Source organism: Cornus florida, unplaced genomic scaffold (assembly GCF_030987335.1).
Source record: "Cornus florida cultivar Cherokee Brave unplaced genomic scaffold, ASM3098733v1 CherokeeBrave_3.0.0_Hap2_Chr04, whole genome shotgun sequence".
Lineage (NCBI taxonomy): Eukaryota > Viridiplantae > Streptophyta > Magnoliopsida > Cornales > Cornaceae > Cornus > Cornus florida.
In genome coordinates this window covers 91,452,557-91,477,466 of record NW_026775574.1, presented here as the reverse complement: position 1 = coordinate 91,477,466, position 24,910 = coordinate 91,452,557, and the positions used below count along the sequence as shown (strand labels likewise).

The 24,910-nt window shown below is 33.8% G+C and overlaps 1 protein-coding gene and 2 pseudogenes across 1 annotated transcript; 1 reads left to right on the top strand and 2 right to left on the bottom strand.

Moving 5' to 3' along the window:
* LOC132302323 (uncharacterized) overlaps positions 1-24,910 on the bottom strand; it is a 99,941-nt pseudogene that overhangs the window by 30,761 nt on the left and 44,270 nt on the right.
* Positions 512-5,224, bottom strand: LOC132303899 (protein WHAT'S THIS FACTOR 9, mitochondrial-like). The gene is made up of 2 exons (XM_059801347.1): positions 5,141-5,224; positions 512-2,162 (listed from the first exon to the last, which is right to left on the bottom strand). The coding sequence occupies exon 2, from the start codon at positions 2,133-2,135 to the stop codon at positions 843-845; it is 1,293 nt and encodes a 430-aa protein (XP_059657330.1). The 5' UTR covers positions 2,136-2,162; positions 5,141-5,224; the 3' UTR covers positions 512-842.
* LOC132302322 (uncharacterized) lies at positions 11,444-24,846 on the top strand (annotated as a pseudogene).

Below are 24,910 nucleotides of genomic sequence, written 5' to 3'. Positions count from 1 at the left end.
TTGCCATGGAAATTGGCCATTATGATGAATCATTTCAATTTGTGCATTTGACATATTAACTAGGTTGAATGCTTCTACAGAAACCAAAAGGACAACAAGAGGGAAAAAAAGATGCACAAACAAGCTTAGGGAAAAAAAAGATGCACAAACACCAACTTGTGCGCGCGCACAATTTCTCTCTTAAGTTTAAATATTCTTTCAACAAAAATAAGAGTTGCTTTATCCAAAAAACCTTGGTGCAGAGCATATTCAAAGTCCATTCACTATGGAGACTGTGCTTGAATATTCTGAATACAATCTAGCACAGCCGCACTCATGTGGGGCCCAAATACTTCTGATACATAATGCCAGAAATGAAAAACTAAATTATTGTAACACATTAAAAAATGAAAACCGTGAAGTCCAAATGGTCATCCCATATATAAGAATCACTATAAATTTAATCCCAGCTTGTTTTCCCAAAGCTCCTTAAGATTATTGGTCCATTTAGATATCCTTCATGGACTCATGGTAACATCTTCCAGTTGATCTATAGATTCAGTTCTTCAACTAAAATGGTTGACTTTATGAGAAAAACCAGATCTGAGATACAATCAAAATCAGATGCAGTACTTCTAAAATAATTCTCTTCTCCTAGTTCTCTCTCCTCCGTCAAAACAAGTTGTTTCCTGCTTCGTCATGATGCTAAAGACAATCATCACAAACTCATCTTGTAAAAGATTACTCCCAAATTCTATTAATATTTGGCAGGATAGGATTAGGTTACCAGGGAATACCTTTTCCATTAGTTGTCTCACGTTGCCGCGGAGATTTGAGCTAACTGCTAAAAGCATCTGCTGAATTTAGCAAGGATCATCTATGGTTTCATCTGATTCATATTCTGAAAGAAAATTACAATCTGAATCATCTGATTCTCCTTCATTTTTGAATCCATTGTCACTGAGTTCATTACTAAAAACATTCCTAAATCGATCCTCCTCAACAACAGCATCTCTGTTTCTCTTGTATAAGCCCCTGCTCCTATCCAGAAACCCTTCCTTCATCATACTTTCAAACTTTTCCCTGTTGTCAACAAGGGGGTGTCTCTGGATTAGTTGATGATGGTCGTAAGCTTCCCTAAGAACAACAGTTTGGGTGTCACACTTCTTAGAAATGTAGAATATGCCAGGATGGCGTTCGAACACCTTCGTGAACTTCTGTGGCAAGGCCAGTGGTTTACGGAGATTGCTCACATTCTTGCGCTCTGTTTTCTTTTGTATGGTGAGGTGGAGAAGCTCATGAAAGACACCAACAATTCTCTTCTCAGTTACATCTGTACGTGGATCTAAGTGAGAGGCATCTGAAAAAGGAGAAGTATAAGGGAGCCTCTGCCACTCTTCTAACCACACCATGCATTTTCTCTTCAATCCGAAACCCCTTGTGAATCCAATTGGAAATGCTAAGCTGCCATTTTCAACATCTTTTTCCCTTTGCTGCAAAGCAGCACTCTTTTCCAATTGAGACACAGCAAGGTTAACATCCCAGGATAGGAGTTTCAAGCCAACACGATTATCAGGTAGGTGAATCAAAGAAAATATATCTGGGTGATGGGGAATCAATGAATGAGGGAAATCAAATGGCAAACCAATGTCCCATTTTAGCTGGTCAATCGTCTGTAGAGGAAGAATTCTATCTTTGGTGAGCATGAGCAGCTTGCGGAGCCTGTCAAGAAGATCCATCTCACAATTTTGGTAGATACCGAGTTCTTCTTGATGGAGATCTAGTGCTTTAGGAGTCAAGCGGAACCAGGGAACTCTAGTACCTCCACTGTCACGAACATGAAACTCATCGAAAATAGTGGGATATCTCCTCATAAAAGTGGAAATCTTAAGATCGTGGGGGAGACTGAGTTGCCCTCTTTGGTGGGAGAGGTGGTAAACTGGGAGGCAACAATGAGGATTCGCAGATATTATGGAAACAAGAGTGCTGGCAGCTCTTAGATCCCTATCACCTGCCACAACAGCATCCAATACCCTATCTTTCACCCATTTTAACCTTACATTCACCAGACTGGCTTTCTGCTGGCGATTAAATCCCATCTCACATCCATAGAGCAAACGAGAGCATCCTGTCCTACTCCACAACCACCGAACCATTTTAGATCGACGATGATCAACATAACCCTGTTACATGACGAAAATTGTTCTGGAAGTAAGATACCACTTCAATGTACTCCAATATTTAAAATTCAGGAATGTCAGATAGCAATGTATACAGCAAGGGAGAATTAAGCAAACAAATTATGATATAAATTGTAATGAAATGATCAACCTACAACTTTTGAAAGATAACCAACTGTACTTTAAAGGATAAAACAAAGCAGATTGCATCTGATGATAAGATCCATTTCTCGAAGCCCTGAAAGACAAAGCTGATGTAGTTTACGTAGTTGCGAAAGAATTTCCTTTTTTAATCGAAGACTTGACGAGTACTTGTTATTCCCCTTCTTCAATTTCTTTTCCACTTAATATTAAGCTCCATGGTGCTTGGCTGTGTATTAACAGAACAACAGTACTCACTGAAGTATTTATAAAATGACAACCTTCCACATTGGTTTACAACAGTCCCATGAATTCATCTTTTTCTGTTATGTTAGATTTAACATCTTTTCACCATGCAATAAATTTTTTTTTTTTTTTTCACCATGCAATAAATTTCCTCTACATGACAATTAAAAATAGTGCTGTGGGTGCATTAGTAAAACTCACAAGAGGGCATGGTAATCAAAATTGCAATCTAGATCATACAATCTTGAAATCCAAAGTAATAAAAAATCCATGTAGATCTCTACAAGATCGTAAAGGGACTAGAGGGTCATAGTCGGATTGCCAAAGGATCGTTCAGAATAATAGGATCTACCATGGGATTGTTTAGGATCGTTTATGTAAATAGAAAATTTGATAATTTGTTTGCTTTGTCATGACACCTGAAAATTTTATAAGGTGGAGTATTTGTATGGGATTGGTAAAAAATTATCAGTTGTTATGTCATATGTAATAGGAAATTAGTCAAATGTACAAAAGAGTTACAAGAATTATCTGAGATTGTGTCATTAAAAAGTGATTTTTGGAATTATAAAACTTAATGAAAATGCAGTGATCTAAACTTTATTCTCCCCAGGCACAACCTTACAAATTGCATGGCGCTAGTTCAACCTTCCAAGTCACATTATAAAATTTAGTCTACAAAACTTGAGCATGTATACGTGTTACACATGTTTGTAATAATATTTGTATACTTGATTTGTTTTAGGTTTGCTTTTGTTCTAATTTAAGAATTCTACATGTATAAATATCGTTTGGTCTTCTTTCCCTAATTTTGTAGAATCTAACATTCCTCAATCTAATCCTACAGTCCAATTCAAAAGACCCACCGCTTAATCCAACAAAGGTTTCAGTCACTGACAACTTCCAATAGGGCATGTATATTTTCATCTAAATTGTATTAAAAAAAGTATATTAAATCTTAGAAGCATTGTTAATTATTCTTAATCAAATCAGTCTCCTAACCAGCATAAACATCCTATATGAATTGAGTTTGATTCTTCTTCAGTGAACCGTCCTATCATAAAGTGAAGGCTAAAACACTGCAAACACACAATACACATAATGCCTGACCACACATGAACAAACCACATACACCCATGACCACAATGAGAACCTTTAACATGTCTATAATTCTAAAACAACATTGTGAATGAACAAGTACAATATATGTCACTTGAATACACATAATGCCTGAACACACATGAACAAACCACATACACCCATGGCCACAACCCATGGCCACAATGAGAACCTTTAACAAGTCAATAATTCTAAAACAACATTGTGAATGAACAAGTACAATATATGTCACTTGAATGTGTCGTGAGTTTATGAGTGATGCCGTAGACTTAGCACTGATGTGCTAGAGCAACACCAGGCCAGCTGAAGTGCACACCTATAAAAGATGCATTAAGATGAAATTGATAGATTAGAGAGGCCTCATTGAATCCAAGAAGAACTTCGCTATATGAAAGCAAGCCAGCACTTTGAGCTCTAATTTTAATTATTGATGTGCTGATCAAAATTTTCAGATCAACATAAAAAAAGGAACATCAAAAGTAACATGGTAACATGACACGTCAAAACAAGATTTGTATCTTGCTATTCATGCAAAAATGGCAATAAAATGCCATGTAAACCACCATAGTACATCAAAAGAGTTCATTTTGGTTGTATAGCTTCCCAATCAAGGGGAAAAAAACCAGCTTGCTTAAAAAGTTGAAAATATAGGAAAAACAGCACACGAGCACAGATATTCGGAATGGTCTCCTTTATGTGATCATCTTGTAGGAGTTGTGGCTGCCATGCTAGCCTTGTTTACTATCCACAAAGATTATTAAACTGATATAGATAAAAGCAATCAAATCTGAAAGCAAAAGTCGTAAATTAACTCAATAATACAAACCCAGAGGGTGTATTTCTCAAGCCCATTCGAAAATCAAATTACGACTATCTTTTCAAGGACAAACATTCATTTTGATTATAAACATAAATACTCAATAATCAACCACATTATAAAGACGTGGTGTAAAGTCAAAATCTCCAATTAGATAGAAAGCTCTAAACATAAAGACAATTGTATAACCCAGAAATGCACCGAGGAGAATCACACAAACGTCTTTTGTTGACATCAGAGACCCACTGAATTAATAAAGGGTGTATCAAAAAGATAAAAGCAAACACATTTGCAAAGGTTGGTTCTTCAACTTCAAGGGAACAAAGTAGAGTTAAAAAAAAAAAGGAGATACACATTCAATTTTTGGAGTAAAACCACGTTTCCAAATCATTATGAACAAAACTAAAATTTGTCTAAACAATCACACGATGGAGAACAAAAATTGAGCCCGTAAATGAATAAATGAAACCCACATAAAACAAAAAAAAAAAAAAAAAAAACTTGGAAATCGAGCACGATTTGCTTCTCAGAAACATTTGGAAACATATGTAACTCTCAAAATTGAAGCTGTCAATGTGAATAATCAACCAAAAGAAATAAATAAAAACTTCAACCAAACAAACAGAATCAACAATATAATCGAAATCGACGCCCTGACCTTTCTGCTGTGTCAATCGATGCCTTCGAAGCTGAGGGAGGACGGTTCGAAGCCAGAGAGAGAGAGTGAGAGAGAGAGAGAGAGAGAGGAGCATACTGGGTTGGGCTTTGAAGTTTTGTTGGGCTGGGCTTTGCAGTTCGAGGTTTGACCAAACCAGGTTAGGTTAACCATGCTATTCTTTGTCACCAATCAACACCCACCCTTCTCACTGTATCCGCATTGCAGATCAAACCATGCTAAACGCGCCACATCACCCGCATTGCAAATCATACCATGCAAAAAGTGCCACGTCACGCACTTACTAGACCGACATTGTTTTACATTTCAAAATTCACCCTCTTGTAATTGTGTGAATGTAATGTATTGATGAAACCCACTTTACCTATATATATATATATATATATATATATATATAATGTTATGTTAATGTTTTTACATGTTTCCTTATTAGCAACGGTAGTGTAACAATGAACAATACAATTTTTTTTTAAAAAACTCTTAAATCAACTTTTTAAACTTGTCATTATATTTTTACAACTTGTAATACTTTGTCAAACATGATAAAGTAAAATAAAATAATATTTTATTTAAAAAAGAAAAATATTTAAAAAAAATTATTTTACTTCGAAACAAATGGAACCTAAGAGTATCCGCAGTGGGCTCGCGAAAGGCCCTCTCCGCGAGCCAAACAAACCAAACTCACTCCAACAGCCTCGCGGAATTGGGCGGGGCCCACAACAACTCGCGGCCCGGCTCGCCATATTCCAAGAGCCCGAGCCCGATCGCGGAATTTTTTTTTTTGTCTTTTTCCTTAGCAAAGCCTGAAGCGGTTTTTCGTTTTTTTTTTTACTTCAGGCTGCAACAGTGCCAACAGTGCCTGCACTGTTTGGCAGCCTAGTTTTTTTTAAAAAAAACCCAAAATATGTTATTTTGAGCTTATTTTTAAAAAAATAAAATAAAATAAAATTCAGTAAATAAAAAAATATATTGTTTAGACATTGTTTGTCCAAAAAATAAATTATTTGTGCCAAAAATAAATTAAAAAACCTTTTTTTTTTGTTTTTTCCCCTTAAAATTTGATTTTTTTTTTTAAAAAAAATTTGCTTTAAATTTTAAATTACTGCCATAAACAGTGCATTTGACCGTTAAGGCACTGTTTGGCTGACACAAACAGTGCCTTAAAGGTTATAATATTGTAAATTTTTTTAAAAAAATTCAATTTTGTAAAACTTTTTTTTTAAAAAAAATAATTAAAATTAAAATTTCATTTTCTTATTCCCATAGAATTTTGTAATTCTTATTTTCTTATTCTAATTCATTATTTTTAATCTTAAAATTTAATTTAATTTAATTTATTTAATTATTTTTTTTTTCGAAAAGCGAAAATTCGGAGAGTCTGATGAAGTGTATGTTTCTGGAGAGCGAAAACTACTGACGTGGCTCTTGAAATTGCTGACATGGCACTTGAAAAAACTAAAGTGAAATTTTTAGAGAGCCAAAATTCGGAAGCCAGTACAAATGGCCTAATAAATGTCACTAATTATTTTACGAGAATGTTGAAATTTCTGTACAGTGGGACCAACTGTTGGTGATAAATTTGGATGTAGCATGGGTGCACGTGCTTGTGTCTTAAATGATACCTTTTCAAGATCTCTAAATTTGTAAGAAATTACTTTTTAACCATTTGACTCATTAAAGGGGACACAAGAATTATAAACAAATAATATAAACGTTTTTTTTTACACCATTTATAAGACCAAACTACCCTTGTATACATAATTTTTTGCGCCAATAGAAATAGAAACTGCAGCTATGATTAATGAATAAAATAAGCTACTGTTGGCAATGACTAGATTTTTTTTTTTTTTTTTCCCTATGTACCTGGCAATGACTAGTTTGTCTAACAAAAAAATAGCCCTCCGAAAAATTGGTTATATATATTGCACTAACTGAAATAGTACAAATTTGCTTCCTGGAAATCAAATGATCTGTACTTAGTTTTTGTTCTTAGACCATAAAAAGCAACCGAATGAGTACAAACTAATTAGGGGTTGTTTTGAAAACCTACACCGAGTATGTTATTGTTGCAGATGGGTTTAGGGTTAAAAATTGGAGATGCAAATCGGCAAGAGATGATGAGAGGAGTGAAGTGAATAATATGAGTGTGTGTGTGTGTGTGTGTGGGTGGGTGGGGGTGGGTTGCAGATGGGTTTAGGGTTAAAAATTGGAGATGCAAATCGGCAAGAGATGATGAGAGGAGTGAAGTGAATAATATGAGTGCGTGTGCGTGTGCGTGTGTGTGTGTTGGGCAATTAAGACATTTGAAACCTTGAAAGGTGTCAATGTAAACTAATGCATTAACTGTCCACTGAGTGGCATTGACCCAAACATCAAGGGGTGTCAATGCAATTTACCAAAAAATATATATATTTCTATTACTATAACCAATATTAGTCCAGTAAAAAAAAAAAAAAAAAATTCATTACTAGTATTAACTCACCCCGTTGACCATTCCTGAATCCGCCAAAACAAACAATTCACCTAGTGGTATAACCTTTCCATCTTGAAAAAAGCAGAGAAGGAATTCGGGTTCTTGGGTGTTTTTGCTTTACCTAGGGCTAGCAAATTACGACATGATACGACAATACGACACAAATTAAAAAAGATTTGGGTTTGGCATAAATGGGTTTGGGTCATAAAAGGGTCGACACAATTAACCCGATTACTTAATTGTGTCGAGTTATGGTTAAAGAATTAAATCCGTGCAACCCGTTTATGACCCATTTAACTTAACATGTTATAATCGTGAATATGACATATATAATATGTTACATGTTTAAACTCAATTACTATAGATAGCTAAGTTATTTCAACATAAATCTTGTTTATGCCTTATGATTTTTCTTTTTATTTTGAATATTTGGGTTAATTATGACAATTTTTTAATTATTTAGTATTTGATTAAATATTATATGTCTCGTTTTAATAAACAGGTCATTAAACATATTAACATGTATTATCTGTTTAATAAATGGGTTAGGTTAGTGTTTAGGATTCATGAACGATTATTAAATGGGTTGGGTTTGAGTTAACCTATTTAGTATAATATCTTTACATCGACATGACCCACAAACACAAATTGCCACCCCTAACTTTGCGATTCGAAAAAAAAAAAAAAAAAACCTCTTTCACCCCTTCTCAACCCTTTTGCCATTGGTATGTGTTTTATTTTTTATGTTTTTGTTTTTGTCGGGTATTATAACAATGAACAGTGCAAAAATTGTGTTCGGTAAAAAAATGTTTTATTTTGTAGACTACGACCAAAAGTCAAAACACCAATTTAACGTTTTTACATGTTTCCTTAGTGTAGTAACTCATAACAATGAACAGTATATTTTTTTGAAAAACTCTTGTCACACCTTTTAAAAGTAGTTATTATATTTTTAAAACTTACAACCCTTTGTTTACCGAATATGTTTTTGCTTTCAAAATTTTTAATTACGAAACATGCTTTTAATTACTAATTAAAATATTTTATAATAAAATATTTATTTTACTTTAAATTAAAATAAAATTAAAAAAACAAAACTCTTACCAAACATGCCCTAAGTTTTCACTTTGGCAATGTTTTTGCCCTGATTAAAAAGCTAACATGTAATAGGCTTCGTGGACTAAATGGTGCTGCATTCCTAGCACTGGTTGTGGTGCTTGAACCAAACCAAGCACTAGTTCCATGTCAGAATAGTTTGATATATATAATAATATGCTTCGATCCCATGGATTAAAGTCCACAAGAAGACCATGTACCCTAAACTTTTATATACTTTTATATAGGCTACATATTAGAGTTGTTCAAAACGCATGTCACTTGGTCGAGAGTTCCAATAGGTCATTTTTAGAATTTTTTTCTTAAATGTCCAATGCATGTGGAATGGGAGGATTGCATATTCGCGATAGTAAATTATAGAATGTTTTAAGAGGTTCGACACTACCATTTTTTTAAAAATATATAAATAAAAAACTCACTACTTCACTAATTATGGAATGTTTTAAGTTACTAATGCGTGTCTCATTGCAAGTATTTTAAGTTGACGCATATTCTTTTAAATTTTTATGTGGACCACTTAAAACATATACAATGTAAGAATACATTGAACTATATCTATGATAGAATTTCAACAATATAAAGAGATGATTTTTATTTCTTGCACAAATTTTGTTGTTCAGTATGAAATATGAATGTATCCAACTCATTTGATTTGAAAAAACATAAAAATTCTCAATTTTAACTTTATTTTGAGAAACAAAAAAAGTTAAAAATAATAAAAAAAATATATATAAAATCTAGTTCTTCCTTTCATATAACCTTACTTGCTTCACTTCTTATGGTTGAGATAATTTCAAATACCTCTCATTATTCTTACCAAAAATTGGGATGCATTACCTTTTGATTTAAATTTTGTTTTAACAAAACTATATATATATTTTTGTTTTTTGTTTTTTTTTATGAATGAAACCAAGGGCAAGCCTGAAAGCCCAAACCAAAGGGATTGACTTAGTTGAAAAAAAATTGAACCCGAGTGTATCACCTAGCATTAAGTTTTAGTTTGAATTCCTCTTGGGTATAAATAATTTCTCAAAAATCACGCATTTAGATGTATAATTCGAATTTTATCCATTGAATCTTTGTTTTTTTGTATTAATTAATCAATTAAGGCCAAAACCAATGCTTTTGTTAAAGATAAAAGGGGCAAAACGCAATAAATCAAAAGGTCAAAGGGTAAAAAGGGTTAAGCAACATTATGCTGCTGACAGAAACCGTACACAAGTCCGAATATATACTAAACAAAATAAGTGAGTGGTTGTACTGTGTGAAAGGCACCACCTGCTGATGTAGGCTGGACCAATGGCATCACACCATCTCATCTAGGAGGAGGGATTTGCTCGAGGGTTAACATAATATCATTTGGTGTATTTAGCTGAATCTGTAGTGCCATCCACACTGGATTGTGGTATGCTCTAATTACTAAATGTCACTCATTATTTTATGGGGATGTTGAAAATTCTAAATCTCACTAATTATTTGATGGGAATGTTGAAATTTTTCTCTGAAGTGGGACCAACTGTTATTTGTTAGTGATAAATTTGGATGCAGCATTGGTGCATGAGTTGACTACATGAATTTTTCATTTTATTTTTTTCATTTTTTTTCTAAAGAGATTAGAAAATTTTGCCATCTTGAAGTTTTTCCTGTTAAAAAAAAAAAAAATTCCTAGATATTTGTGGTTTGCGAGTTTACTAAATAAAAATAAATGGCCTCTTTGAATTGTAATTTTAAAAACAATTCTCAAAGATTTAAAAAATAAAAGAATATTTTTTTAGAATTACAAAAAAACAGTTCTTTAGAAATTATAGACATTTTTATTTGTGTTTTCATAAAACAAATTTGAAAAAATTGAACTAAATACAATTTTCAAGTTTTTAGTTTTTTAATTTTTTTTACCAAAACCTTACCCACATAAATTCCAACTTTTCCAAACCCAATAATCAAGCCACTTTAACGATGGTCCATAAAAATGGTCCTTAGAGAGGCTATCTTTAATTCTTTTGTTTCTCTATTTTTCTCACTAAAAAGTATGTCTAAAACTTTATCAGTGTCAAATTGCCAATATCTGCTAAGTCAGTAAAATAATCACACCACATTTGAATTTGGGAATTGAAAAAAAAAAAAGAAAACAAAAGAAAAGAAAGAGAAGCAAATGAGTTATTATGTATTCATTTTCTATTTTTACTGTATTTATTATTTCCTTTTTTAGCAAGTATTTCTTTTATGTTATAATTTTTAAACACACACACACACATACAATGTACCCAGAAAATATTTGTACGCTTTTAATTGTTGCTGTCTCTGACTACCCAACAGCTGAAACAAAAGCTACAAATAATATAGTTTATGTCATTCACTCTCCAATTTCAACTGATTGAGAATGCACACACAACAACCCTAGAGAATCTGGGAACTCCTCATAGCCATTGATTTTCACTGGTGGGTGTCAGATTAAACTCTCCTCTCCTTTTCGTTGCCACTTTCATTCAAAGTATAATCATCATTTTTGTTTGAGTATACCCTTTTCCATAAATCTTTAGTGGGTCTTCAGTTTTTATGACTCTGATACGATTTGTGGAAGATTGAGGACTTGGACAATAATGGGTGTTCTGTGATTGGGTTTCTTATTGTTTGGTGTTATTCTTTAATTTGGGTATTAATTAGTTTTGTTCAAATTTTAGAGAGAGACTGAAATTATGAAGAATTTTAAGGAATTGTGGACCAAGAAGACGTTTGTCAGTCTTGATTTGGGGCAGTTTCTTTCTCTTCTAATCACTTCAACAGGCTTTTCATCTTCTGAACTCGCCAGAAAAGGTCTTTCTCTTTAATCATGTGTTTCTTTTTGTTATTATGTGACTTATTTAATCTGCAATTGAGAACAACTGCATTAGAAATTGGGTTTGTTTATTTTTAAATTCAGCTTGCTTATATATATATATATAAAACACGACAACAAACAAACAATGCATTAACATTTTAACCTAGTCATGCATTAATTTTTATTGAGAATGAACTGGTTATTCTCATCATACTATTAAATTTAAAAGCTCCCCCTTTTCCCCCATATTTTAATGACATTCAATTGTTGGTTTTTCTTTTTTGGAATTCTTCTATTATTATTATTATTTTTATTTTTATTTTTAACTTGGTAATTATTATTGAGAATGAACTGAAAATTCTCATTATACAAAAAAAAAAAAAAAAAAATCAATTTTCCCCCCATCTTGCAATGACATTCAATTATTGGCTTTTCATTTTTGGGTTGCTTTTATTATGACGGAGTATGGTAAATTATTAACATATGTTTCTAATATCTAAAACTCTCAATCCAAATTTCCTTAATTTTTCTGCCATTTGGGTGTTTGGCAGTCTATTTTAATTTGATCCTATATATATTTTTGTGTGGTGTAGGAATTAATGCACCAACTTCACAGTCTTTTCTAAATTATGTGCAATTGGCGTTAGTATATGGAGGCATCATGATATACCGAAGGAAAGCTCTGAAGGTTAGTTCTCTGTACTCTCATGTGTAGCCTTTTTGTGATTAAATTGATGTTATTGCTGGCCCATTAAGCAATGCTGTCATTCTAGTTGCCGAGTTGTGGTACTTGAAGTTTCATGGAACAAAAGAACCAAGTCATATACTCTCATGATGACTGTAGGCAAGGATAGTTTTTGAGGTTGATTAATTGATAAACATATAAGAGAATTAGAGACACTAGATAGAGTAACAAAGCAGCTCCAACATGGCAGTGTGTGAAAGTGGGCTGATGCTTTATACTCATGTTGGGATTCATGAGAGCATTACAAGCCTCTGAGTCCAACAAATATGGAAACATCATTGGTAAAAATTTTCTATTTTGGTCCAATCCGAGTGTTGTGTGCTTGTGTTTATGAGAGAGAGAGAGAGAGAGAGAGAGAGAGAGGTATCTCTTCCATCCAACCTTTTTACATCTTTCCTAGCATTAGCATGAGCATGCGCTAGATGGAATGGGCTACCTTTAACTCTTAGAGGAAAATGCTTCCCACTATATATTAAAACAAAATTAAAATTATGGATGTGTCTAGTGAGATGACATATCAAAGGAATATCTGGAGTCTGGGAGTTTGAAGCCTTTTCAAGAATCTTCTTGACATATATTTCAACTACCAACCGTATGTCTGATTTTATACTTGTCCCTACTTTATAAGCTTCCCCATTGTCTACTAATTGTTGAACACTCTCTTGATTGCTGCTATGGAAGCTCCAATGTGGTCTCGGATAACCAGATTCCACTCATATTGTCTCATCTCCATTTGACAATGAATCATCCATATGTGAAACTTTGATGCGGGGCAAGTGTGTTAAAACACTTCACCATGAGCTCTGACGCAAAAATTAATCCGGGACTGAGACTGCTTTAAATAGGAAGTGTATGGTCAAATTAATCAATTTATATGTAGGTATAACCATAAACGTTGATCAAATTATGGAGTTTGAGGGTTTCATAATGGTTTAAGGAGAGTTGCATCTTTTGCGTTTACCATAAATTGAAGAAAGACAAAATTTTTGGGGATGTTATAGAATTGTGAACTGTATCTGTGAACCATAAATAGGGGCTTGGTTGGAGTTCTAAGGTGCTTGGGTTGAAGGAGCAAAACGGGGAAGGAGTTGGGCTTGTTAGTGAGATTTTCAAGGGTTGAATAGAAATTAAGATATTGTCTGCCTTTTTTGACGTCTTAAAAAGTGCAGAAAAGTTAAAACCGAGAGGTAGAAGAAGCTATGTGTCCCATCTTGACTTCCTCAAGCATCACAGATTTTACACTATCCTAAGAGCTTTTAAGTGCTACATTGGATTGAAAGACTTACATAGCAGTCTATAGGCTTTAACTACTACTTATTTTAGCAGGATTCCCTCAAGCATCACAGATTCACACTATCCCAAGAGCTTTTAAGTGCTACACTGGATTGAGAGAATTACATAGCATTCTACACCGTAATTTTGATTACTAAGTCAATGAATGAATAAAAATATCCTTGAGGTTTCTTTGTGAGTGATTCACAAATTCTGAGGGTGTGAGGCCTTCTCTAGGTGTGATACACGTCTGTTATGAGACTTGAACCTCTGACCTCCATTTGGGAAGTAAGAGTCTGATACCGCTAGGCCACTGGCCCGTTGGTATACCTAGGCCCTGTTGGAGTGATTCCAATAGGTTTTTTTCTTGTTTTCAATTCTTTTTCTCTACCAATCTGTTTATTTGAATTTCCAGCCACTTCTCCTTTGTTTTTCTACATTTCTACTATCGAACCTCCAAATTTCAGCCCTAGTTCTTTGGACTTTCAGCCTCTGAACTCTTTAGTTCTTAACTATTTAAGGCTTCTCCCTTGTCCTGCATCACAGTCTTAGATTATCTCAGAGTTGTCATTTATGTAATGCAATGAGAATTCAAATTTATTAGTCTAAATAACCAATTTGGTATACTTCCAGTCCTATAGATGATAGATCTTCGACTACCTTTGAGTCCATATCTGGTTATTTTCAATTACCTTAGATTCTTACATGCTGTTTTCTATTGTGATTTTTGGTTTACTGTAACTTCTTAAATTCCAGCATGACATTGTAATCCCTGCGCTTTCTGCTCTGTACAATTCTTTCATCATTGAGAAGGCTATTATTCTCACTGGATCATTCCCCTTCTGAAAGAACGCTGTGAACCTTTTCTTTAAGTTTCTTACATGTAAAAGTTATTGTAACCTCCGGATGCCACATCATATGTGCCACCTAATGCTGTTAAGTGTACCTTTGGAAACAAATTTCTGCTGGTTCCCCTACAAGTTTCTCTGAACTAAATAAATATGGTGGGAATAAAGTGCAAGAGTGCAACTTCAGAAAAGGCCCTGATTGCAAGTAAGCACTGTGTAGTTTTCCTGTTCAACTTGCAATTTTTTATTCTATCCCTCTTTTGAGGATATTCAAACCTTAAAACTTTATAAATTACTAGCTTGACTGCAATCTAGAACTAGAAAGTTTATATATAAGTTCAATGGAAAAAAGTAAACTTTCTTGGAGTTGCTTGCATATCCAATTATGTTTATATTTTTCAAACAAGATGGTAACATCTTATAATGATATATATACTTCTCTATATCTATATTAAGGCCAAAGAGTGCTCCTTGTTCTATTTATATGGACTTGGGCATGTCATGTTTACTTGGGAAAGATTTTAACCCAAGATAATTTGAGGAGGAGAAATCAGGTGGTGGTCAATCGTTGTTACATGTGCCTTTGTGATGAGGAGACAGTGGATCACCTTCTTTTACATTGCACCATGGCCAGGGAATGTTGGGATTTGATGCTTAGTTTGTTTGGGATTCACTGGGTTATGCCTAGATCCTCTAGAGGGTTGATTGAGGCTTGGAGAGGTTGTACAATGGGGGCTCTTATTCAGTATGCTTGGAGGGCTATGCCTCTATGTGTGTGGTGGTGTATTTGGGTTGAGAGGAATAGGAGATATTTCGAAGGAAAGGAGATGCCTATTTCTATGTTTAAATTCGCTATTCTTTCCTCTCTTTTTTGTTGGGATTCGGGGAGAAATTATAGATCTTTAGAGGAGACTGTTGATTTTTTGGCTTCTTTGAAGGCTTAGAGACTCTTTTTGGCCTTGTGTATTTCAATTGGGATTCACTCCCCTTTTGAGTGCTTTTTTATACAATTAATTTTACTTATCGATAAAATAAAAAAAAAAAAAAAGTTTACTTGGTGCAGGTGTGTGTATAGGTTTTGGATTTCTTTAAACCCCAAATCTCACGGTTGTCTACTTGTCTTATGATATTGGGACTTGTTTTGAATTGTGTCTAAATTTTAGGTCATTGGCTTGTAAGGGTGGGAGTATGCAGCACTACCCAAAAAGTTGGGCATGGGTACCTAGGCATATCTTGCACATTTAAATACAAATCTGTTATATATATATATATATATATACTATTATTTAACGTATAATTAATTCCAATTAATTAATGGAAGGGGTGAAGAAGGTTTTCCATCTCTCTCTCTCTCTCTTTCTCTATGTATATGCGTGTGTATGTGTGAGAAGTAGGAAAATCTTCCTTTTTATCAAATTTGAGTTTGTTTCTTCTTCTACTATCACATATAGAAGTTTGATATGTCTGATTTTAGTTTGTGCATTGAACATAAATCCCATGCCTATATCTGTGTAAGTTTCTGTTGACATGGGTACCTTATGTAACATTAAAGAGTTCACGTAACACAGTCCATGTCAGCATTGCCCGGCATTGAGTACCAGTGGCTTTTCTCCATTTGTGAAATGTATAACCTTTTAGGGAAAGATTATTAATGCATTCGCGTTATTGTAGAAAGTTTAAAATTTTAAATTACCATGGAAAAAAAAAAATTTAAAGATTCATTTGTAAGACAACTTTAAAAAAAAAAAAAAAAATGAACTTATCCTTGACTTAACAAAAAGTTTGACGCACACTATACATATATGTATATATGTGTATATATGTTATTTGTTATATGTATGGGATATGTAATATTTTTGTGTATATGTACGTATACATTTATTTGTGCATAATTGCATTTATATTGTAGATATATGTATATATATGTATGTATATATCTCTATGCATGTAGATAAATATGCATATATGTCTATGTATGTACATAATGCATGTATATAAATAGATGCAATTTTACAGGGTTCATTGCTTGGTGCAAGCGTAAAATCTCAAAACTTAACAACGTAAGGATTCGGATTTGAGTATCAGTTTATTGACAAATGTTATGTCCATCTTTAATCTTCCCCTTTAGAAGAGGGACCTACATGGTGATGCAGTTTTTTAATAAGTAAACATGACTTTTTCACTTATATATATATATATATATATATATATATATATATATATATATATATATATATAAATAGAAGTATATATCGACAGAAGAATATGAAACAAAATTTGTTTGTGGTTCAGTGGTAAATCATTTAATTGTAAAACAAGCTTGTCCCAAGTTGCCTTTCAAAAAAAAAAAAAAAAAAGCTTGTCCCAAGTTAAACCCTCTTTAGGTTCAAATAGTGCAATTGTTCTCAGGCCCTATAATCAGGTCATTATTGGACTGAAATTGCGTGCGGCATTTTCTGGCTGGGACAGAGCCTGGCGAACTTGGGCCAGCTTGGTTGGGCTATCGGGCCACGGGCTTTTCTTTGATCCCTATGGAAAGCACACAGGTTATGTGATCCAATGCCCATGGGGAAGTTATCAATTTGAACACCATTTTTGATGATTCAATGAATATATTATTGTTGGATGAACTCAATTATTACAATGTTGGTTCAAACTGATGTTATTTACTTACAAAAAGAGACGCTACTTATAACTTAAAAATGGGTAATGAGTAACACTCTTAGACCAAAAAGTAATAATTCATTGAGGATTATCAATTTGAAAAATTTATTCACTGAATCAACTATGAACAAATGATGAATATGTATACAGAAAATTTTCCATTTCCCTTAGGAAAACCAAAGTTTACTCCCCTATCATTCCGATTTATTTTTGTTCCAAGAAGCACCATTTGAAATTTTTGAGGTTGCAGTCAAGAAACAATTCTTTTTCTATTTGAGAAGGTTAAGTATTCTAGAAATTGATCTTATCCTTGTTTGATGTGCAGTGGTGATGGCATATCAGTACACATGTGACATCCCTAACAAGTGTCATGCTACTGGATTGCTGGTCAATCCCATCTGTCATAATTCTTACCTGGCTTTTCTTGAAGACAAAATACAGATACAGAAAATTTACAGGCGTAGCACTCTGTGTAGCTGGTCTTGTTGTGGTGGTTTTTTCAGATGTCCATGCAAAAGACCGATCAAGTAAGAAAATGCTCTTTTACCTGGTTGATTCTAACTTTATCCTGCTCCTTATCTGCTCAAGGTAGATGATTTACTTGTAATATACTTTTTTCTTTTTGGATGGTCAAGAAACTTCCATTATCTGTTCATGTAGTTCCTGGACTTCAAAATTATAGCGTATCTGATTCCAATGACCCTAAAATTAGTTATATTTTGTGTGGTTTACTTGATATGTTTGTCTGGTTGTATCATTGGTAAGATTCATATACAGATAATGTCGTGAACACTATGTGCTAGTTTCTGTACTTAAACAGATTGATATTATAGGATTCATATGGCTATTGACTTATTGTTCGCATAATTATGTGAATTTTTTTATTCAAGTTCATCTCTTTTTACTGGTCGTTTGATATCTTTGTTTTCCCCATTGATGCTTGTTATTCTTTTAATATTTGTTTGTTATTTCTTTTATTCATTAAGGGTACTATTATATTTTTTATCTTCCCACTATATAAATAGGTGAGAGGTCTGGGAAAACTCTAATTCACTCTCATCCTTCACATAATTCTCTTCTCTCTTTTCTTCCTCTTCCTCTCTATTTCTACAAACACAAGATTCAACTTCAACTTGGTATCAAAGCAGGCAAAGTCTTGACTTTAAACTTCATCGTCACTCGAATCCTACTCTTATTATATATTCTTTTGTTAAAGTTTCAGTGATGGAGTAGAAATTTATCTTTTAGTAGACTCTTAACACAAGCTATGCATGTTAAGTAACCCCTTCTAGATTCTCCCACGACAGATTGTAGTCCGTATTGCCGGAGGTGGAGAAAAATTGAGTGTCAAATAAGTCACAAGAGTGAAGAGTCCTAATAGGCCAGATTCTGACTTGAATAGAGCACTAATTGGCCACATTTGTACATGAATATAGCACAGCAGGCACACAAATCTTGCACTCTAATTTTTTTGAGTTGCTCATCTTCACATCTGTATAACTAGGATGTAGGTCTGAGACAATTATTCGATATAATGTTGGAAAAAGTAATGTTTTATTCAATTTGATATGTAGCTTGCAGTAGAACTTTTGATTCCAAAAGATATCATTGTTTGTGTATCTACGTACTAAAATAATTTTCCCTGATGTTACATAATATTATTTTGGCTTTAGGTGGGAGCAATCCTTTTAAAGGTGATTTGCTTGTGATTGCTGGGTCTACGCTTATGCTGTCAGTAATGTCAGTGAGGTAATTTTATATCATCATTCATCATTAGTATGCATGCATATCTAGTTTGAAGACATTTCTTGGGTTAATTTATGTAGGAAAGGTATATTTGCTGTTTATGCTATTAGGATATAGGAGTTAGGATGGCACATTTGTGATCAAGATTCTGCCATTTGTTTATTTTAAAGTGTCTAATTAGTTAAGTGAAGTTGTGTTTCCTAATCCAAGGGCAACTTATTCAATATACATTGAAAGTGTTTTTGAAAAATAGAATAAAATCAGAATCCAAAACTAATTAGGATAGGAGACTGATTGATCGAGGGATCCATCGAAGGATACTGGCCTTTTGTCGATCAATTGATAATTGACTCGATTGATCGAGCAGTTCAAATTCTGAGTTTCCTTTTCAAATTCAACCAATCTAAAACCCTATTTTCTTTGACCTTATTCTCTATAAAAAGTCACGCATTGTTTTTAAAAAGTGGAGAATATAGCTAGCACAAGTTCTATGGCACACTTTTGCATCAAAGTTTTTCATCCATATTGCTTGTGCTCTTTAGTAATCTTTTGATTACCAGGCTTTTGTGTCTTTGCATCCATCATCATACATCTAGCATGGTGAGTGGATCACTGAGTTATTGAAGATTAAGTTGCTTCTCTCAAAGGATTTAAACAAAAAAGCCTACACACATAGTTGGACGATACTAGCAAGGAGATAGATAATTCATGGAGAAGCAGAGTTTGTGATAGGCAAAGTCTGTCAACAGATCAGCAGCTGAAGGATCTGGGATTGGTCTTGCATAAGTTTGAGTTGGGAGGGACTAAGGGATTCTTGGTCTTAGAGTCTGGTTACTTAGTTTATAATATCTTTTCTACATAGTGGATGTTTTATCTGCCTGGCTGGGTCCCGTGGTTTTTCCTGTTTGGGTTTTCTACGTAAAATCTGGTGTTCTGAGTGTGATTGGTTTATTTCACTCATTTATTCTTATCACTTGCATAATTAACAATGTAATTGATTGATATTGCTTCAGCCTGTGGTTGCAGTGGTTACTCTCATTCTTCCTTCTGTGTAAAGGACTCCCCCCTGCCCCTGTTCAGGATACGAATGAGGGCAGGACTTATTTGCTTAAGATGTGCTCATAATTCACAAATTGGCAGTGTTTTATTTTACTAAGTGTTAAGACCTATGCACCCCGCTCTAGGTCTAGATCACGGACCTTGTGCAACTATAATCAGAGACTAGGGTTAAGGTCTAATAGTTTTTCTCATATACATATCAGTGGACAGCTTCCTATGATTATTATAATATTTTTACTTTATTTTTATTTCGGTTACTCAGTGCTGGTCCCTCTTACACAACATGCTAGCAGGTTAAAGACTAGATAGAGAACTATGTTTATCGTCATCAACCGTTGTAATTTTTTTTTCTTCCCTCCTTGTATAATATATGGTTGATTTGAAGTTACAAACCCCTTAAAATGGCCTCAAAAAGCTTCTGTTACTCTCTCTTTTTTAGTAAATGTTCCTGTTGCTTGCTTTTCGGGACTATTTTCCTTTTCCTTTCCTTTTCTCTCTATTTTTTTCTTGCTGTGATCGTTTCTCTTGATTATTTCATTTTTGCTTCCTTCTCTTTTGTCATCTCTTTCTCCCACTGAGTGATCTTTTTTCTTAGCTTTAATAAAAGATGTTTGTGCAGCTGTATCATGTTATCCACTTATAATTCATGCGTGCTTAATAAAAAACCCGTCCAGCAAGCAAATGAAATACCGATTGATAGAATTAATTTCGAATGCTAGGAAAGTCGATATATTTTGGTATTCTTCTGGTTGCTTCTGATTGGTAGCATTTTCTATCTGAAGTTTTGAAAACCTTATTCCTTTATGAATTGCCTATATTTTTATAATTACTGTTTATTCGTGTATTCATATTTTTTATATAATTTCGTAAACTTCGCCCTAGATCTTTTGTTCTAGGTTTTGTGTATTAAATTTCTTTCTTTCAGTTATGAGAATGGAATTTTATTTTCTGTTAGAAGTCCTGGCTTACTCATTAGAACTATGGACATTTTAGTAAATTAGTTTGCAAAACTTGTGGTGGTTCACTTTCATAGAAAATGAAAGGGAAATACAGATCATATCTTGGCTGAAATCCTTTCGCTTCCTCACTGGTAGCCATCTGATGCCTTTTTTTGCAGTCCCAACCATCATGTTATCAATTTTTTTCTGGTTCTATCTGCCCCACTTTTTAGCATATCACCCCTCCCATAGACATAACTTATGTAAGCCCCTTTTCTTCACTCACTTATAGCAGACCTGTGAAATGAGAATTTATACAGATGGGGTTGTTGAACAATCAACTGTGCTTTTATCCAACCTACCAATCACTGAAATTAGATTAAGAATCATAGCTAATATGGAAAAAATTAGTCAATGCACAAGTCAGGGATTAGAGCTATGCAACTGATTTTGTGTAAGCAATGTGCACGGGGTGGGGTAATGTAGAAGTCGTGTAATGGAGGAAAAGAAAGAGGCGACAACAACAAAGAGAGAGAGAGATACCTGTTTCTAGAAAGATCTAGGAAGACTTCTTTTATAGAGAGTTAATTGATACTAGAAATATGTAAGAAAAATCATATTGAAGAAGATGATGGATGATGCCGCAAATGAGTGGCGGTTGCCTAATAGAAAAGACGCCAGATAATCGGGTGAAGGAGCCAAAGTCTTTTTTTGCTGTATATATATATATCCATTTCTCATTTTTATTTTTCTATTTTTGTCCTTTCTTTTTGCGAACTCATAAATTGTTCCAATTGTACTGAGTTAATAGCAGTTCTATTGAAACAGAAATGGGTCCAATGTTGTCCACATGAAGTAGGTTTAAATTCCCCTTTATTTACTTTTTTATTTTTGGTAACAGTGGTGTATTTAGATTTTTGCACCTTAACCCTAATACTCGGTTATGTGCAGGAGTTTCTTGTGAAAAGTGCTGATAGGGTACAGCTCATGGTAATGTTGGGCCTTTTTGGTGCCATTGTCAGTGCTTGCCAAATGTATCCTTGATTTCACAGCTAAACAACAAACTAATATTTCTTGCAGTATATTGAACTTCTGTGATTATATTCAACTTGGGTTGATCTGTTGCCTTTAAATTGATTTAATGGAAATATTCAGGGCTTGCTTGGACGTTCCTTGAACTTGAATGACCTTATTCACAATTTTTATAGCCTTTCATTGTAGAAGTGCATCATTTTGAATGGAGACATTTAAAGAAATTAGAGTTCCATTGTGTTTCTTTCAATGTGGTGAGTTTTTGGTTTCTTTGAAATGACTTGAGTTCAAGATTTTAAACAAATTTTTTGATATGATACCATCTTCTCTAATGCCTCCATTCTAGATGATAAATTTCAATATTAAAATGACTTCCAAGAAGTGAATGGGGCTATTCAAATTCAAGAGGCATCCATACAGGCCCAATTTTTTTTGATATGGTACCATCTTCTTTATTTATTTATTTATTTTTTATGTTGTTGAGAAACAAACAATATTTTTGATATGCTCTCTTTTTGATAATGAATCTTTTTCCTATGCCTTTTTGTGGTCAATCTGTTTCGTTAACAATGACTGTAGAAGCATACTGAAGCGCAATGAGCTCAAATCTATCCACTGGTCAGCTGGGGCTGTTAGTCTCTTGTTAATCTCTCTCCGTCTCTCCGTCTCTCTCACACACATGCACACAAAAGTCAACACATAAATCCAGACTAGTGAAGAGATGCAATTGGTAAACGATATATGGCATTGTCATAATCTTAGTGACTAATACATGGCATTTTCATAATCTACTTCCGCAATTTTAATGGAAATTTTTTTGAGCACATTCTTTAAAATGGCATGGTTACTACTTAAGTTTACAAAAAAAAAAAAATAAAAATAAAAAATGGATTCGTATTGCACGTTGAGAAAATTGGGAAAAAAAGAAACAAGAGTGAGGCGTTTTTCTTTCTGTTAGGAAACTTGTAATCTTTAAGACACTGAGCCTTAACTCTTTGACAGTATGACTTTGAATTCTAAATAAAAATATTTATAAATATATTAAGACCATAATAAAGAGCCAAGTGGTTAACGTGAAAGTTTGTGGCCAATTGTGTTACACCATTGAAGTTGAGGTGTGAAGGTAAGTTCTACAGTTTATTTTGCACTTCAGGTAAAATGTCTTGAGGGGTTATTGGTTGGTGCAATGGTAAAAACTGGAATTAACGTGATAACAGGTTCAAGTCTCAGTGCAGCCACTTTGCGCAATATAATAACAAAGATTAGGCTTGTCTCTAATTTTCTACTTCCATATCCCATATAGGTGGGACATATACTGGATAGTATACGTGGAATTGTTATAAAAGAATAAAAAGGTAAAATACAAAATAAATAGCAATATATGAACTTCTCTTACTGGGGCATATTAGCAAATTTAAGCTAAGTATATAGTAAAATTTAATATATCAAGGTTGTACATAAAAATAGAAAAATAATAATCCAATCACGAAATTTTGGAAATAGCAATATAAACATTATAACTTGCTCGTATGTATATATTTTTTTGATAAGTAAAATTGTATTAGAAAGCGTTCAAAAGGGGAACGCATCCCAAGAGCTAAACAAGAACCAAGAGCAAAAAAAGAAAGCCTAAGGATCCAAAGACCCCAAAAAGTCCAAAAACTCCTTAACGGAAGAACAATCTCTCCCCATGCCCCAACTAAAAAAAGAACAAATAATAGAATACTTAAGTGCCCCAATGGGTAACTCCTCCCCAACAAAGGATCTTCTATTGTGTTGTTTCCATAGACACCACCAAATGCAGAGGGGATTCACCATCCAGAATTCGCGAACTCGAGCCCCCACCCTTTGTCCCCTCCAAATATTGATAAGACCCCGTGAGGTCCGAGGTATATAGTTAACTTGCTTGTATATATATAAAGATGTATGTTCCAAATTAAGTGACAAAAGAGAAATGGTTGGTCATGTATCACATAGAGAGATGGTTAATCATTAAAGAGAACCAAAAAAGTTAAAAATTTAGACACGAGATGCATGCCTCATGAGTTGAGGTGCACAAAGTGCAACTTTGATTATGTCCTGGCTCATAAGGGGTAAGCCTAATGAGATTCCCACCCAAGTTTTAAAGGCTTATGGTGTTTTACTTATGTTGCCTTGTTTTGATGGGAGCCTTGAAGTGCCCCACAAGGGATTTATGATTTTAAGCCAAACTAAGGCATATGATGTTTCTTTTGTTTTTATACCATTTGAAACTTCTTTGCAAAAATTTAATGTGAATTTGATTCAAACTTTCATTATAGAAATCATAGTTGCACTTTTTGTTTGGTTCCTACAAGAAGGATCTTTTAGAATTTTAAATAGACCGTGATGGAGATGCGTACATGAGGAAGTATATATAGGACTCTTCAGAATCAAAAGAGTGATGAAAAATTCACAGTAAACAGTCTAGGAAATGTGACCTTTAGTGGTTTAAGTACTTCCTGCTTGTTGGATGGTGGATTTACGTATTAGCTACTGACAAGTGGGAGAGGAGGGTGGGGGGAGCTATTGAAGTTATATATAAATTAATTCCATTTTGTTAATGACCAATGGTTCCAGACAATTTTAAACCTTCGCCAATGGGATATTAGTTAGAATAAAAATGTACTCTCTGCGAATTCATGCTAACATCTTTGTTATCCTGTAGGTCTTTTTCTACTGACGTAACTGTCTTTTTCTACTGACATAACTATCTTTTCCACGCAGATCAGTGGGTCTACAATGCTAAACTTGTTCGTTGTTGACTTCAGATATGTGGGCTATTTTGATTCGCATATCATGAGAAGGTTTATAAGAACGTTAAAGCTTTACCTGCATTTTTATTCAATATTTGAGTCAACTCTAAACTCAAGGGTGCTGAATTTCTCCCCAGGTTGCTTGGATGTACTTTATAGCCTTTGCTGCTGTTGCTATTGGACTCGCTATTTATTCAGGGTAAGAAAATTTTTATACTTCACTATTGTTGTTATTGTTATTGTTATTATTCTTTTGAGGGGGAGTAT

Excerpts from the sequence above, each read along its gene's own strand:
- LOC132303899 (XM_059801347.1), bottom strand. The coding sequence starts at position 2,135 with ATGGTTCGGTGGTTGTGGAGTAGGACAGGATGCTCTCGTTTGCTCTAT.